The following is an 18,733-nucleotide window of genomic DNA, read 5'->3' on the forward strand; positions in this document are numbered from 1 at the left end:
CATGAATCAGCGGTAGCAACAACAGCAGTAACAGCAGCGGTATTCAAACCATGCTACTCAGACTGTCATGTATTTCCACTTCAATTTCGAATCCAAACAATTTAATTGATAAGTTTTAACAAAATTCTTTTCTTATTTTATCTCTTTTTCCTTTTGTTGTTTGTTGGCTCTCGGTTCTGTTCTTTGGTTTCATTTTCACATTGCATTTACGCGCACGCACATTATACTTAATTGTTTGTGTTCCCCATTCAATTCTGTGTTGGCATATTAAATGCATTTCGTTCTTCATTTCAAAAATGGCAAAATACAAACGACCATTTTCGGGCGAGAGAATTTTTCTGTTGGTGAATGTATAAATCTCTCAAATGTCATGCTTGCCCAAAGCTGGCACTAATAAGGTTAAATTTGTTTTCATATGGATTCTCTCCTCTTCACACCGAACGCCATTGCAGAGTGTGAGTGTGTTTTTTTTTCTCTTTTCTATCTTGTTACACTATGGCATACTCTCACTCTTAAGCACATTCATTCTCTGGTTCATTCTCTTTCCATGCCCCTGTCGCCTCATGTTCGCTCGTTTGCATTTACAGTATGCCGCACAGTGTTTCTCAAAAACATTGTATTTTTAACACGGTTTTCGCCTTCGTCTCGTTTTTTGAAATACTACGACTATCGATGCTGCCGGTTGCTGATGCTGTTGCTGATGTTGTTGTTTATGTTTAACTTCATTGAAAATTCGAACATTTTCTGTTGTACCAGTGTCTCCCGTTCGAGACATGAGCAAGCATAAGCATCAGCATGAATATCAACATTACCGAAGACGAACAATAACCTCAACTAAAAAGAGTGAAATGAACGGTACACACAGTGACACATTGGATGGGAAGAGAAATGAACGAATGAAAAATAAAGCGACAAAAACACAAAATACATCAACAAAAACAAAAACTAAAACTTAAAACAAAACTGACGAAGGCATTAGATGTTAATTGAGTTTTATATTTATTTGTATAATATACGTCAGTTGTTTTAATCTAGAAAATGGCTTATATGTGTCTATCATTTCGTTGGCAGTAAATTAAATGAATTTTCCCTCTGTTTAAACATGGATGCAATGTGTAGTCCGGGGGAGCAAGAGAAGAAGAGAGAAAAAAACACTCTTTCTTTAACTATAAATTATTGTAAATTCGTATTTTTATCGAGAGAGGAACGGGCAAAAGATCATTTTCTGGCCAAATAAACGGCATAAACATTGATGAATCGTCAAAATAAAAAAATACTCGAATCAAAAACACTGAACAGCAACGATAGAAACTGAGAGTAACGAATGAAAGATGCACCTCAGTGTGCCATACACTTCAACTAATTACACGATAAATGGATGGGAATCTTGTAAAATGTAATATAGCCTCAATTCATACAGCATATCGTTCTTTTCCTTTCCATTCGTTTGAAATTTATTTCGTCGTTTCGGCGGTATGATTGGAATGGATCCAATGAAATGGGAGCATAAATGAGATAAAAGAGAAATAAAAATGCATACAATTACCACATTTTCATCAAAATGATTTCCTATCCACCATTTTAATCACAATTTTCATAATTATTTTCGAAAAAAGTGTGTCGAATGTTAAATTCAAATGTTAAATTAAGCGTGTTCTGTTGTGATTTGTGATATAAAAACGAACAAAAATCAGTACGTTATGTGATTTTGTGCGTGGTGTCAGTTCAAATACCACAATGAAAATTATAATTTGTCATTCTGAACATGTTGAATGTTCGAGGGGCAATGAAGAAAAATTGGCGATTAATATCAATATGTCAGCTCATCATCAATGTGGCCTCTTTATAACTAGCTTATTGTGCCACGATGTGTCATTTCAAATGACTTTTTCACACTTAAATTTTGGATTGCTGTTCGCGAGATTCAATGGAATACATAACAATTCAATTCATGTTTTATTTTTAGATTAAAAAAAGAAACATTTTGAAGTAGTCACTGTCATTTTATAATACATACATTGAATAATAAATATCGAATATTTTCCAAACCTAAAGACATATCGTGGTTTCTTATTCGCAAAATTTTCGTTAATAAACTTTTAGAAAAGTTGTGTCGAGCGAAAAATGTGCGGCAAAAAAGAATAAATAGAATGATTTTGGTAGATTCTTTTTTTTTATGTGTGCTCGTATAAAAAATGCTAATCATATTTTGCTTGAGATTGACAAATCGCATCGACCTTCATCGTTCGTGTGTCGCTCTTTTTTGAACTCATTATCAAAGCAATTAAAAATGTTTACAGCCGACACACATTGCTTTAACATTTTGGTTATTTTTATTTGCTGCCAAAAATTGATAAATGATTGCAACGATTGCTGTCATGTTGTTCATATATTTTGTGCGCTGTTGTTGCATGCATGGCTGTTGTCGCCATCACTTGTGAATCAACACATCTCATCTCGACAAAACACATATCGAAATTCATTTAATCATTTTTATGATCTCTCTCTCTCTCTCTCTCTCTCTCTCTCGAGCACACATAAATTATTCATTCATATCAAAAACGTTCCTTTTTGTTTGTGCGTGCGGCGGCGGCGGCGGCCTCATGCCTCACACTCCGGTTAAGACTCATCAGATAAAAAAAGAGTGGCAAATTGTATGGTGACCCATCATTGAGAAACACGATTATTTACATCATAATATCCATATTTATTAGAAATTGGTTATGTATGATGATCACAGTTGCTCTTTTTAGCTTTTTTCATCTCTACGTCCTACTGATGTTGTTGCCACTCTTGTTGTACGACCATTGAATTCAGATTTTATTTTTGCATTTTACATGATTTTTTTTTTAAATATTTGATTCTCCCGTTTCATTTAGCCCTTTTTTCAAAGTCTCTCTGTGTTCGTTTTTTGAAAGAGCATAGATTAATGATTCTGGGACAAATAAAAAAAGGCATATACATATTTATATGAAAGCCAATTTAAAAATTATAAAAAAAAGAGAATATGTATTCATATGTGTAGCGAAACTTAACGATGTGCGCGGTACGAGTGTGTGAACAGACTACGGTGTCAAAAAAGAATGTGTGTGAATTTTTGAAATGAGAGAGAGAGAGGAAGCAACAACAACAAAAAAACATATCGATAAAGCAACTAATGAATGGTCTCTCCGGTCTTCATTGACAAATTATTTATTAGTTATTGACTATAAATTTTTTCTCTCGATTGTAAATCATTCGGTCTATTAGAGGTGACGACGAGAAAGAGAAAATGATGATTTTACACAGACATACAGAAAGTAAAAACTGAAAAACTGCACACTTGGTGCGACCAGCTGCAAAGTTATATGCATTTATCACAGGGTACATAAATGATATCAAAGCCGATGATATCATAGGCGACGTTCATGCATTATATTATATTTGAGTGTATTTCTGTAATTATTTTACATTCGATTATCGATTTTTTGAAATACCTTGTATTTTAGGAGCAATATGGAACAATGACTGAAGTTAGCTTGTTGGCTAACAATATCGAACAATTTAAAAAAAAAATTGTAAAAAATAAATAAATTGTACTTGAAGAGGAAAAGGAAAGCAAAACTGAAATTCGAGCACATACAATAGAAACAGATGCAAGCGTATGATACATATTTATGCATATGATGACAATTTGATAAAACATGAATTATTGCGTTGCACAATTTGTGCGCGTATACATTTGTTCGACGACCATTTAAAGTTCGATCATAAATATTGAAAGACATTTGGAGAGAGATGGCGGGAATGAGAGAGATATGGAGAGGAAAACCAGCTAAATATACCTCGAACCAATATCGTTTAATGTGATACCGAATATTCACGTTCGACAAAGTAAAAACGCGCCACATTTTAATGCCCAGCACATATTTTTACTAGAAATATTTTATTTCTCTTTCTTTTTTTCTCTCTTAAACACATACAAATTCTCTCTCGCTTGCTCGTTCGTTGAAAATAAAAAAAGCGTACATATTTTAAAGGAATAAATCAAGTGAATACTATTTCAACGAGCAACAAAAAATGATTCAATTAAGTGAATATTCAAATGATTTACATCTTTGTTTTCATTAAACATGTGCATGAGTTTTCATAGTTGTGGGTTTTTTTTTTTCGGGAATGGTGAAATTTTCATTTTCTAGGCCATATTTATATTCGAAGGCAAAAAAAATTATGCAGCATCATTCAATGAACTATGGAAAAACTAAAAAGTGATCGAACCAAAGAAACAAAACAAAAATGCTCGAAGAAAAAAGTCCAATGAAAAAAATGAATGATGATGAACACTTTATTGATGAGAAGAATCTACCTCCGCCTAAAGACGAAATGCATCGTACGTTATCATCCTGGACAATCAATCGAAGTCATTAATTGTGAATTGAAATTGAAAAATGAAGTGACCGTTTTAAATCAAATCAACTGATTGTATCAAGAATATACGCTTTGGATTTGAATAATTTCGTAATTGGTATCGAAAGATGTCGCCCGTTTCTTTGCTATCACAAACATTTTTCGATATTCAAATTAATCGAAATGGAATGCGTGTTTTTTTATATAAATTGTCACATTTCCGTATTCTACAGTCGTCTGTCTTATTCGTGGCATTCGCCTTATAATAATTCATTTATGTTGACATTTTAACATTTGTAACACTTGTGTTTATTGTCTATATATGTGTGTGTGTACTGTGATGTGGTTTAGCGTAGCTCACGTGCATAAAGATCCAATTTGGCTATCACAACACATACGTAGAAAATTACCGGTCTATCTATTCGTGGTTTCTCATATTTCTATTTACCTATTTCATTTTCATCTCGCTTTAATACATAAATTGCTGTTGTGCGTGTTGAATATTTGTTTTCACGTCATTGTTTTTCAGAATAGATAGACCCATTGTCACCGACCGCTCATTTGCAACTGCCAGTGTCAGCCATTCATGCTGGACTCACTGAATTTCATCCAAATACACACATGTAAATACTTGCAGTTTTTCTCTATCGAAAGTGATAAATAAATTATCATAATTCATATGGTAAAATGACAAAGCGCAGTTACGGAAGGTGTTAACGTCAAACACTAAATGTAAACAATTACAGCAATAAAAAAAAATTATTGTAATAGTTAAAGCATTGCCGCAGCATGGTTGTGGCTGGTTTTATTGGGTACCGTTGTGCGCTCTTGCATACAAAATGTCTCATTCTTTCTCTTTTTTCGTCTCCTTTTGGCTAAAAATGGAGTTTCCGCAGCACATCTTGTTTGCATTTCATCCGAAATTCGAATGTAGCGTATGTGGGCTGAATCTATTTCGAATGAATATATGTGCACATGATCATAATCTCAAGCAATAAACACACGCGTTGCATTGTCTTTCGTCATAAGTTTTCGTTTTTTGGTTTTGCTTAACATAGCATTGAATCACTGAATGTATATGAACATTTGGATCCACTTGAAATCTGTTCATCGCAATTCGGTCATCTGCAAACAGCTGTTTTTCTTTATCGATCATTGTGTGTTTGATTTTGTCAGATATTCTCACTTAACAATCAAACATGAATTGCTCCATGTGTCTTGTATGCACTTTTTTCCCGTGTCGAATTTTCCGTGCGGCTCGAAAACTTCAGTTATATTTGTAATAGTCACTTTGATGTGGCCCGAAATATCGGCGGATACGAATGAAGAAATATCAAAGAAAAATTAAATGCCATAATTCGTGTGAGAGTTTCTTTAATCAAATTAAGTATCATTCAGAGAGCTGTGAATTTATATTGAAATGAAAAATGTGTATTTGCCGTCATGAAAATGTGTGTGTGTGCGAGTGAAAAAAAAAATGAACGTCACACACACGCGCACCATTGATTAAACAAATCACACATTTTGAATGCAAAACATCCGATAGAATTTTCTCCGTTTCACATGTGCTTTGTATTCAATGTGTTTTTTTTTAGTTTGTTTTCTTCTCTTATTGGCCTTTTTGACGATATTTACCTATCATCACCGCTATTTAATTACCATTAATCAGAAAAGCATTGATGATTATGAACCGAAAAACGGCGAGAAAACTACAGAGAGCAAAGATGAAATGAAAAAAAAAAAAGAATCCGAGCTATTTTCATCTTTCGCGCTAAAGTATTTACCATTACAACGCCTTTTGATTAAAGCAGTCGCATTCATGCAACCAACACGAAACATAACCGAAACCGAAACAAAACGAACACAAAAAAATGTACATTAAGAAATTTGTTGTAATTATGATTTATGTTTGGCACGCTCTTGTTGCTATTACATTTGGTGTGCTTTGTTTTGTCGACTAGTCGACTGGTTATTCATATTTTACTCATATATATTTCTGTTTTTCATTTCGCATTTTTGTTTGGGCGAGCGACAGATCTCCAATTTGTGTGTGCGTGATTAAATGCTGCAAAATGCGAAAATAATCGTTAGCATTGTTCGCAATTCAAAGAAAACCCGTTCAATAACAATACCGTTCTACACAATACAACATCATATTCATACATATTTTTGTGTTCAAATTACCTACTCTTGCACCCGCTCATTCTCTCATTCCGATTCGAGTAGGCAAGAAAAAAAATATGTTGCACACACATCAAATGTAAAATGGGAGTTTTTTTTTCACTCAAATTTTCTAGTAATTATTTTGCAATAAAAAAAGTTCTCTTTCAATGTGACAGTCGAAGCTCACTCATTCAAGTCAATCGATAAAAGATGCGCAATAAAAAAACAATACATTAAAAAATAATCAAAAAAAAAAAACATTTTGCTTTTGAAGTTTCACGAGAGTGTTTATATTCAGTACAGAATGAGAAATTAAGCATATGGAGTTTATTCGACATGGTGAAAAATGAATTTTTTTTCTTCTTTTCTCTTTTTTTCGGTTGTTGTTATTGTTCTCAATTTTCACGCTTTGTACCAATTGCAATTAGACAAAAAGCCACCCCGTGCACGGAATTTATGCGGAAGATTGAGAGGATGATTTTACACCAAATATAAATGGTTGTGTAATAATCGAAGTGATTTGTATTTTTTTCTCTTGTGTGTGTGTGCAAATATATTTTATTCTTTATTGCAATGGATTCAATCATTATATGTATTTTATTCAATTTAGAAATCGTTCTGCGTTGCTTTTATAAGAAAGTAAGAAAAAAAGACGTATTTTTATAGTAAAACCCCTTAACATAATCCGTATTTCCTTATTTGCAAGATTACCAATGGTTGTTCTTCGTTGGAAAATCATGATGAACTCAGGATAAGAACAAAAAAAGGAAAATAAAAATTCGCGAGGAAATGGAAATAATTGCAGTTGCTCGCGTGCTCATTTGTTTCAACCTTTGTCTATGCACTCAAATGTGTGTATGTGTTTGTTCGCGGAGTGTGCATGCCACACTTCAACTGTTCCGGTTGCTTTGGATTGATGCTGTGCTAACGAATTTTGATTGTCAAAACACAGAAAGTGGCGTTTCAATGAAAATATCAAAAGGCACCTTTTGATCACGGAATTTACGGTTTCAAAAAAACCAACCATCCAAATTCGCTTTTTCGTGGCACACAAACAGTGTGCTCTCATCAGCACCCTGACATGAATAACATTTTCTTTTCGTTTTATTTTTTTTATTTCACTTTTTTGTGTGCAAAAACCGCTTTCAACTCAAGTAGGATGGTATTTAAATTAAAAAATTTCATCAAATGAAGTTGGTTTTGAAAAAGAATGAGTCGATTTTTTTATTTCCAATAAATGTCACTATTGTATAATTTCAAGTATGACTTTGCAATTTATCGATTTATTATTTAAAAAAAACAGTATTCATTAAACTCATCGAATCGATCAAAATAAATCAATGTATAAATTTTTCAATCGAAATGATATTATGGAACGTTTATTAACTCGATAGAATCGATTTCTATCTGTTCTTATCATTTGATAAACTCCATTGAATTGCAGTAAAAATGAAACGTTTGGTGAAAATTTAAAATAAAAACTGTATGAATGAAAGCACACATGAAAATATGTTGAAAGCACACATAAAATTCAAATGGTGCCATCTGTTGTGGTACTTGAGAGTTTGTGGTTCGTGAAGATTTTAGTACCAATTTGACGTGTGCTTACTGTTTTGCAATGTTAGACGCACGTTTTTTTTACTCAGTGTTGACATTTGATGCTTATGATTACTATCATTCCAAAACGACGAAACGTAGCGTGTTTTATTGTTAGAGTCAGCTACAAATAGACAAATGGAATCGATTAGAATAACACCAGGATTTTGTCCGAATTGTGGCTCAATTTTGCCATATTTGCGACCAATTGGTAGTGTAAAATGTTATACTTGTCTAAAAGATTGGCCTCCAGAAGGTAAGTTTTTTCCGAATCATAAGCTATGTATAAATGTTAATCATTTTGTGTGTCTATACAGTGTTTGGCGATATGAAAGCAAATTTCACAATTCCATTCAATACGTATGCAAAACCGAAGGGTGCGAAAAAAGAGGAAGGTGACGAGGGTCCGATTGTTGAGAGATTGTGCCCAAAATGTGGCAACAATACGATGTCTTATGCCACATTACAGCTACGTAGTGCCGATGAAGGCCAAACCGTCTTCTATACATGCACAAATTGCAAGTAAGTAACAAAATCAACAATTCGTGAATATTCACTTAAATTTGAAAGAGTTCAGTGAAAAAAACAATCCTTTTTAATCAATCACATTCTCTCTCACTCTCCTCCAGATTCAAAGAAACCGAGAATTCATAAATGGCTGGAATTGTTTGTAAATTCAAGAACAATATTGATTACAATTCATTCACACGTTGTGAAATAATAATTTTTTTAGCTAATAAATAAAAATGAACCGAAAACAAATTGATTCCAATTGAAGTTTTGAAAATAAAAGAACAAACATTGCAAGTGTAAACGGAACTTTCATTCGTTTAGTACTAAAATTCTGAACTGTCAGTCAACTGTCAAACAATTTTTCTTTCTCTCTCTCTCTCTTTCACTTTGACACATGTTTCTCTTTCCACATCCGTTTCGACGACATTGCCACTTTTTTCCGTAGCAAGCACACAGTAGTTCACTTTAGCAGAGGACGCGAACCGAAGAAGTTGTATTTAATAGTTTATTTGTCTAGAACCGAATTCAAAGTTTATTTCAAAAGTGAAAGACCAAATTGTAATCGTAGCAAACAAAAATTCACTGCTTAATTTTTCAAATACTTTACATAAAAAGTGTGTAAAAGAACATTCAATAAATTCTTACATCGAATTAAAAAAAAAATAATAAAATGGCCACACAACAACCACAGCAGCAACAGCAACAGCAGCCACAGCAACAACAACAACAACAACCACAGCATGACGACGGCAACTATAATAATGGCAATGCTAATGGAAACGGCAATTCCAATGAAGAAGAGGTTTGTTCATTTATTTTAAAAAAAAAATTAAACTCGAAAAAATATATTTTTTGACTTTTGTAACGTGTTTGGTTGAATTGATGAAACTTTCCGCTAAAATCATGTACAATATTCGGTGTCTTTAACCATATTTTATGATATCGCCGCAGAGGCGTCGCCGCCATTTTAACTTTTTTCTACGTCTTTCTATACATAAACGAAAAAAAAATGTCAGTGATGCCGATCGATAAAGGTGAACCACTCAATTAACGAATCATTTTTTTTTTTCAATGCAATTTCAATTTTATTTGAACATTTTTTTTCATTAAACAAAAAAGAAAAAGAATACTATGATGTAAGAAATATCGGTTTGAAATTTACCACGTGAAGCACATCTCACACATAGTGGCATATACGGTATTTTTGCACGCACGTTTCTTAGGCGCCACATTGGTGATGTACAAACAAAATATTTATTTTTATGATGATTGCAAGGTACGCGTTGGCCATTTTCAATACAGAATATTTTCGGCAAGATTTTTGAAATCCAAGTACTCGAGTCGGGTCTTAGCACGTTTATGCCGCCCAACTTAACCCAACTTTTTTTTTTGTTTCAATCTAATTTTAATTTCATTCTCATTCAAACAAGTACGAACAACAGTCTAAAAATAATCGAACGTGAACTGAAAATTGGTGTCAATGCGCAAAAACCAAAAAATTACACAGTTCCAGCTCCTGCCTTATTTACACAATAAATGAAGGCAGGCGTTCAGAACTGTAAGAATATGCAAGTTTCTCATTTCGATGAGAATAGCTTTGATAAGCCTACTTATGTTGCTAGACTATTAAATGTCAATGTGATTTTGCGAATCTTAGCTACATTTCCTTTTTTTTAATTTTTCCTTTTTTTTAAAAAAAATCATTTTAGAATTAAAAAATTTCGCATTGAATTAAATTTAAATTGATTTGAAATTTACAGTATGTCCGCGAGCCGGAACATATTCGGAAATTGTTCATCGGTGGTTTGGATTATCGAACAACTGACGAATCGTTGAAAGCACATTTCGAAAAGTTCGGCAATGTGGTCGATGTGGTTGTGATGAAAGATCCAAAAACGAAACGATCACGTGGTTTCGGTTTCATAACCTATTCGCGTTCATTCATGGTTGATAAAGCACAAGATGCCCGACCGCACAAGGTTGATGGTCGCGTTGTTGAACCAAAACGTGCTGTGCCACGTCAAGATATAAATCGTCCAGAAGCTGGTGCCTCGGTGAAAAAATTATTTGTTGGCGGTTTAAAAGATGAACATAATGAAGATGATTTACGCGAATATTTTAGCGATTTTGGCGCCGTTACCAGTGTTAACATCGTTATGGACAAGGAAACCGGCAAAAAACGTGGTTTCGCTTTCATTGAATATGACGACTACGATCCCGTTGATAAAGTTGTGTGTAAGTCGAGTTTTTTTTTCTTAAATATTTTTCATTCAATTTTTTTTTTGAAATCATGAATGACATGTACACATTTCCAGCTCCTGCCTTATTTGTTCAATAAGTGAAGGCAGGCGTTCAGAACTGTGAGATTAATTTTATTTCATATTTGAAATTAGCTTTGATTCTCCTTGTTGCTAGACCTATACTAATGTCAAAGTGATACCTAAATCTTAGCTACAATTTTTTATTCGATTTTTTTTTTAATTTTTGAATTCCGGAATCAAGAAGATAAACTCAATGCGATTGAATGATTTTTATTTATTTGTTTTGTCTATTTTTTTTTAAATTTCAGTGCGTAAATCACATACAATTAAAAATAAGTTATTGGATGTCAAAAAAGCATTGCCAAAGAATGAAATGGATCGCATGAATAATCGAGGTGGTGGCCGTGATATGGGAATGGGCATGGGCATGGGTAATCGTGGATTCGGTCCCCGTGGCGATCGCAGTAACAGCAACACAAATTGGTAAGTTTAAACGGAAATTAAGTTGATTTGTCATCGAGAAAAAAAATGGAGTGGGAAACAGTGTCCATGATTACGATATTTTTTCTTCTTTAACCGTTTTGAAATCATTTACAGGAGTAATAACAACCGCAATAATAACAATGACAGTTGGATGCAAAGCAATGCATACAACAATGGTGGCGGATTCAACAGCAACAGCAACGGAAATTGGGGTGGTAATAGTCAACCAACACCATGGAATAACAATTCAGGCAGTAATCAAGGTGAATAAAAAGTTATCTTTACTTTCATAATAACAGCGCAATAGTTCAATTTGCAATGTTCAAATGGAAATTCGGAACGTTTTATCGAAAAAAATCAAACGGGTCCATGAATATTGCATTTCCTGGCTATGTTTTTGTAAATCGAAAATGTCAATTTGAAAAGTCAATGCAAAATCAAAAAAATACAAACTTTTTTTTTTTTTTTCTGTACAGGTGGTCATCAAGGCTGGAATCAAAGTGGTCCAAATAATTACACTCCGAATCCATCACACAATTATCAAAACAATCCAGGAAATCAGAGTAGTAGCGGTAGCAACTGGAGTAATAACGACAACTTTGGATGCAACTATCAGCAGGGCTATGGTGGCGGTCCAATGAGGTCAAATTATAACAATCAGCGAAGCAACCCATACGGAAACAGCAACAACTGCCCACCAAACAACTATGGATTCAGTAAGTGTTCATCATTTGCACTGTAGGATTTAGAGGAAAATACTAAACAATAAACTAGCTTGCTAAAAAGAAACATAATACAACAAACATAAACCAATCTGTATCTTTCTCTAAAAAAGCAGGTAACAATCAAAACCAAAACGGTGGCTACAATCAGGGCTATAACAATGGACCAATGGGCGGTGGAAACTTTGGAGGTGGAAATCGAAGGTACTAAAAAGGTTCGTACAGTTTGCGAATGTCTTTCTTTACTTATTATCCATATAAATATATATATATATTTTGTCTCGCTTATTTAACGTAACTGTTGTTTGGCCGTTTTGACGATGATAAAACAAAACTGAGAAGCAAAAAAGAGTGAATCGAAAAGCATACTTTAGAGAAAGCATACTGTAAAGGAGTGTTAAGTTATGACGAATGATAAAATAAGTGGTTGATTGATCACGCTAAGCCATCTAGAAAACATTGAAAATCAAAAATCGTTTGAAGCCAAATACAGCCTACACCCATTGGTCAAAATAAGTAAAAAATGCATTTATTTTGATTAAGATTAATGGCTGTGACAGTAAAATTACAATCTTACCTCATTTTGAATTTTACCATATTCAAAAAGAAACTATTGTAATGACACATGTTCAAATGCTTAAATCGATCAAATAATCCCAAATTACAGTTTGTGGTACAGCATGATTTGAAGTTTGATTCATTTTTTTGCTGCTTATAAATAACAACTGTGAGAGAAAACGGTAAAGCTTTGGCCTACCTATGTTGAATGGATTTTTTATTACTGTTATTCATTTTAACACGCAGCCAAGCTACAGCTCAATCCACATTATCCCTTTGTCCCTCACTCCCCCCTTTGAAAAAAAAAACTTAGCGTGCCTTACCAACAAATCAACAGAAACTTAATGTTCTTAATGGCTTAATTCTTCCGTCAAACAGTCGTTGTCTCTAAAAAATACTTATTTTTTCTTCTTTTTGTTGTTTGTTGTTAGTTATTTCTGATACTAGGTGTAGAGACTTTTAACCATTTAAAAGAAAAACAAAACACACAAACACACGTACATAAAACTACAAAAAAAAATCATTTTGGTTGTGTAACATGTAGAGGATTGTTAGCGTTTTTTGTATTTTAATTGCCACTCTTCTTTGAAATAAATCAGCAACACAAAAACCGTATTTTCAACAAATTAAGAGAGTCTTTTGAGTGTTATCCTTATTCATTATTGCCTAAGTTTGCATTCTTTCATCATATATCCAAAGTATATATTTTCGATCAAAAGAAAAAACTTTCGATACACACATGCATTTGATATATCTATTTTTTTGATCTAACTACTTTTTTTACATACACATATATAATCTTTCATACGGTATGACGACTCTATATCCAATCCACAAAACAAAACACACATTATCTTAAAACTAAATGATTATTTCTATATTTAAATTTTTTTTCGTCAATTCATCTAGGTCAGAGCAAATTCCGTACGTACAATCATTAACACAGGATTAGAACAGAGTACAGAAGAAAGTCAGTAAAAAGAGTAGCAGTTAAAAAGAAACAGAGAAAGACAGAGAAAGTGTAAAGAAGAAGAAGAAGAAGAGAGATCATATTCGAACTCTGAATTTTTATTTAAATGAAACCATCAACAATATATTTAAAAAAAACAAACCATTTAACTATTACAAGAAATATCATTAAATCACTTTTTTGGAGTTTTTAAACTGATGCGATATGAACAGGCCACACATTTTGTTTTCACGCGATTAAGGCTGAAAAGATTCAGAGAGGAACAAACAAAGTCATACAATTATTTTTATTTTCGACAAATATTGAAAGCAAGATTGACAGGCAAAATGAAGCAAAACAAAAAAGAAAACCTACAAACAAATTTTGAGAAAATCGCAGTAAATCAAAAAGCTATATATATTGTGAGACAGACAGTCAAATTTAAATTAAATAGAATAATTAAACACTGTATCAATTCAATATGAAATGTGGTGAAGAGCAAAGAATATGAGCACAGGAATAGTGTGTGTCGAACATTTAGCAAATCGCTATTTCGAGTATTATCAATCGTCGTAAGACATTGAGACACATCCGAATATTCAATATCCATATTTGTCGTCAGTGAATCAATACATTTCTATTAGGCGCATCCACATTAATCAGAGGGAAAGAGTTGTTATTGTATTTAGCCTGTCATTTTTTTTTCTTTCTTTAAAACAATTCACGCTTCAATTCGATCCACGCATACACATAATGAATGAAGAATTGTCTGTATCGTAGCGATGAAAAAAAATCAGTAAAGAGTTATTGTCCTTCTCTTCGATGTGAATGTGAGTGCTACTTTAGAACAGAAAGTGTTATTATTAATAGTATATCCCGACTATATTTAGTTTCAGAAAGTCTGTGTACAATCACTGTGTATTTTTCTCTTATACAAATTCCTTACAACTGTATAATTTCATTTGTTATTTCATTTGAATTGATGAAAACTTTATTATTATCTTCTTTTTTTATAATATATTTTGACCAGATTTTAGTTAATATATAAGTTTAGTATCAAAAGTTTATTTTCTTTTTTTTCTGTCAATTTTATCATATGACTGTAGCAAGCATATTTTGGAAAGAAAACAATCTGATTTAGTTGATGTTATACATCAAGAAGCACTTATTTTTTACTTTATTGCTTAACAAAAAAAAATTAACCACTTTGAAATGTGTGAAAATTATTGAAAAAAAAAAAAAAAAATTAGTGACACGCAAAAAGATCTAAATCGATGGAAGCTAATGAAAGCAAATCGTTATTAATAAATTACTAGTTTAATTCTAAATGCATAGCGAAAAAAAAATAACACACATAGACACAACATACACACATACAAGAAGTTTAAGCAAAACAAATATTTTTTTTTCTTTACAAAAAAAAAAATTTAACACAAAAATAAAATCAATTTATGAAATGAATATTTAAGGAAATTCGCCTCTATATGGTCACATTTATTTCTAAGAAAGTGGTTACAAGATGATCTTTATCAAATAAACAAAACAAACAAGCAAACATAAAAAAAAATCGTTAAGCAAACTGACACTGATACACAAAATGAAACAGAATAAAGCCGCCCGAATTTTTTTCTTAGAATGCATTACATCTCCAGTTTTTCGTATCTTAAGGAAGTTATTCAATTGAATGAAGCCATCAGAAAAATGAAAATGGAAATAAAGATGAAAATTATGTATTAAAATCACTATATTATTCGCTAAGATCATTTATATGGTAAAACACACAAAAAAAATTATAAATTATATAAGAAGAGGAGTGGTAGAGTGAATTTTTTTAGTAGGCAAGTCGATGATAAAAAAAGAGGTCAGAATCAACTGAAAACACACGGAGTGAAACAACTTCAATTACTCGATACTAGAGTAAAGTTGAGTACTCTTTAGTTTTTCTTTAAAAAACAAATATGTGTGTGGCATTCAGTCTATAGTTTTTCAATCGATTATTTTTCGATTCGATGGAAATCATACAGAGAGATAAAATGCGCTTTTTTACATTCTACCTTCACTTTGTTCATTTTCCATTTATGTTCGATACTCATGTTCACTGAGTAAACCAAACTGAAGAAATCATGTGCGTCCCTCAGTGGTAAAACACATTTTTTACCACTGAACAATCTGCAGGAATATATTTTTCATTTCGATTTTTCGATAGAAAATTGCAATTAGCGAATGAAAAACAGACACAGTTCGTATAAAAAATAAGCAAAATTATTTACTACAATAAACGATACAACAACAATTAGCTAAAAAATATAGAAAGAGAGAGAGAGAGAGAGAGATAGTAGCCCACATTTGTTGAATTATGATTTCTAAAGAAAATTGCTTTGATAAGATCCAATCTTTGAACATACACACTTAGAGTGTGAAGCGATGTATCCAAAAACAAAATAGTGAAAGAAACCAACCCATTTGAGGTCCCATTGATAAATTAAACATTTTAGTATTATTTCTTTTTTTCTCAAACGACGTTAAGGGTGAGTCGTTTAATTCAATTATTGTGAACCAAATTGAGTGTAATCAGTTATGTAAGGCTAAGAAGCAACAGCAAAAAAAATTCCCCCCAAAATCAACTCTAAACTAGTTAATATCTAAGAATTGTATTTGACACAAATCATCCTCCCAAAAAAAAAGAAAACTTATAAACACCACAATTGAACGTAACCTTAACCAAATTGACACTGAGAACAAAAAAAAAATGACGGAAACAAACACAAAAAAAAATATAAGAAAATATAGTTGAGAGATTACGTGCAAAAATAACAAAAGAAACAATATTTAGGCGTTTTCTTTTCCTCTTTCCAAAGATTGTCTCAGCAATTGAGGATTTTGTAGAACTTCTTCTTTTTCTTCCATTTTTTTTGCATCTGCTTCGTTCAATCAGTGAACATTGCACAATGACAGAGATATTTTTACAGAGGTGCATTGATTTTAATACAATGTTGAATAAAAGTGAAATATTCTACATATTCACGTACGCAAAAACACAAACACACACACATTCAATCAAATCGAATTTTGAGAAACAGACAATGAGCAGCTCTCACAGGCAGAGAAAAGAGAGAAAGGGAGTGTGTGTGTGTGAGAGAGAGAGAGAAACAAACAGACAGACAGAGAGGTAAATGCAGGTTATGTGTGAAAGAGAGTTTAACAGAGTAAACGTGTATCAGGTACTCTTATTTTGAATATTTCAGTATAGTAACATTGTATTATAGATAAAAGCAGCAACCGAAACAGCATCAGCAGCGAAAACAGTGTGTAAATTCAAATTTTTATAACACAACAAAAAAAAACGTATAATCCCTATCATTTTTTCTCTCTCGGTGAGATATTGTAGTGTCTTCCGTTTCCATTTAGTAACTTCTCAGTTTTAATTTCAATCACTTTGTGTAGTAAAAAAAATCTCATCATTGTACAAGTCCTATGTGCAATCCATATTAGAAAACTAGAAAACAAAGCACATTGCCATTTGGCTACTTTGGGTGCTTTTGGTTCAACAGCCTTCAATATGATTCGAATTACGTATTACACTTTCTAGGTTTCATCATCATAATGCAGAGAATATTGAGAAAGAAAAAAACAAAACAGATTTACAGTTGTTTTTCATAGGCAGGAGCAGTTTCAGTCGTTTTTTATAAAGCATTTTATTTACTCCAACGAAAATTTCTTCATAAAAAGCCCCGGTCGAAATCCATCTCTTGAATTGTTAATCTAAGCATTTTCCCCCCACACAACAATCAATCAATATGCAAACATTGCATCCAAAATTTGTGATCATCACTTTCAATTTATATTTTTTTTTTTTTCTTTGTGTTTTAAAGGATGAATCATGTATTTGTTAGTGGATTTAACTAAGTTGGACGCTCCCGAACGCAGTATCGCAGCGGGTAAGTATTTATTTTTTTGGGGGTTTTGATGTGCGACTGACGATTACGGGAACACAGTGTGACACTAAATGCCACTACATGCGACTGTTTTGCAATGTGTGAATCTCTATGGCAGCATTTTTTTGGTTGTTACAATACATGATCGTTTTGATTTTGAATTTGATTCGGCCGAATTGAGTTTTAATGATGACAATCATATATGGGTGACAAGTGAGAGTCTGAAAAGTGATTTGCATATGGATGTTGACATTGCTTCACACGTGCTCGATCAGGTGAGTATATCAACGCATTGAAACAAATTGGTCCGAATGCACACAAGTGTGTGCAACAGTTTTTCAACACGTCAAAACCGCATTACGAACGGCTTCGACACTGAGCAAAAACTGTGAGAAAAATGATTTCCAACTTACCCCACTTTGGAACGATTCAATGTTCAAAGTGATCATTAATGGTAATAACACTCTGAAATCAAATTGGTAATTTAAAAAAAAAACTATCCATTAAAAGAAGAAGAAAAAAAAACTTTGAAATGTAAAAAAAAGAGAAAAGGTTTCAATAAAAAAAATCATTTCAAACGACAAAAAATGTTGTTTTCTTTGTGTTTAGTTAATTTTACAGCCAGCCGCCTTCAAATGGAGTACTTTGTAGTACTTGGGAGGCTCTGATTGAAGGCTCGGGTTCGATCTCCCGACATTTGGGCTACTAGGTTTGGTCAGAGCATCTCACACATTCTCACTCAGCCTTAACCCAATGTTTTCTCTTCACTTTGGCAATGATTCATATTCAGTCAGTAAAAACGAAATTCAATCAGTCAGGCTGCTTACAAATGAAACGAATCAAATCATCATCCATTCAAGCAAACATCATAATGAACATTTTTCATTTCACGATGCAAACACGATATAAAAAAAGTACGTAGCTTTTGTGGTCACACACAAAAAAAACAACGTTCCCGTTTTTTTTCATTCCGAACGTTTTCTTACCATGTTTGCACATGACTAATCCGCCCCACATTACCAAAACACCAATTTGCTTTTATTGTAAAACGAGGAAAATTGGAAGAAAATGATGAACAGCGAACGAATGGTTGAATTATTATTGTTAACGTCTTATTTAAGTTTTTATCCAAATTGAAAATGTTGTTCGCGTGTTCATTCCAATTCA

General features: G+C 32.7%; 2 protein-coding genes across 9 annotated transcripts; both read left to right on the forward strand.

Annotated features, from left to right (window-relative positions):
• The first annotated feature begins 8,185 nt into the window (after positions 1 to 8,185).
• LOC116338484 (DNA-directed RNA polymerase I subunit RPA12) lies at positions 8,186 to 8,911 on the forward strand. Its single transcript, XM_031763781.1, has 3 exons — positions 8,186 to 8,401; positions 8,463 to 8,667; positions 8,775 to 8,911. Exons 1-3 carry the CDS (start codon positions 8,284 to 8,286, stop codon positions 8,797 to 8,799), a joined length of 348 nt encoding a protein of 115 aa, XP_031619641.1. The 5' UTR covers positions 8,186 to 8,283; the 3' UTR covers positions 8,800 to 8,911.
• Positions 8,912 to 9,088: 177 nt separating this feature from the next.
• On the forward strand, positions 9,089 to 18,090 carry LOC116338445 (heterogeneous nuclear ribonucleoprotein A1-like). Of its 8 annotated transcripts, none has more exons than XM_031763733.1 (7): positions 9,089 to 9,460; positions 10,419 to 10,893; positions 11,228 to 11,402; positions 11,517 to 11,665; positions 11,879 to 12,118; positions 12,241 to 12,328; positions 17,504 to 18,090. In XM_031763733.1, the coding sequence occupies exons 1-7, from the start codon at positions 9,329 to 9,331 to the stop codon at positions 17,535 to 17,537; spliced, it is 1,293 nt and encodes a 430-aa protein (XP_031619593.1). In that variant the 5' UTR covers positions 9,089 to 9,328; the 3' UTR covers positions 17,538 to 18,090. The 8 variants fall into 8 exon arrangements, with proteins under 8 accessions (XP_031619593.1, XP_031619626.1, XP_031619576.1 ...); XM_031763766.1 differs by having other exon boundaries at positions 9,090 to 9,460; positions 12,241 to 12,339; XM_031763716.1 differs by lacking the exon at positions 17,504 to 18,090 and adding an exon at positions 13,592 to 14,015 and having other exon boundaries at positions 9,090 to 9,460.
• The last annotated feature ends 643 nt before the right edge of the window (positions 18,091 to 18,733 follow it).

Source organism: Contarinia nasturtii, unplaced genomic scaffold, assembly GCF_009176525.2.
Source record: "Contarinia nasturtii isolate CC-2019 unplaced genomic scaffold, AAFC_CNas_1.1 Cnas_scaffold_78, whole genome shotgun sequence".
Classification (NCBI taxonomy): domain Eukaryota; kingdom Metazoa; phylum Arthropoda; class Insecta; order Diptera; family Cecidomyiidae; genus Contarinia; species Contarinia nasturtii.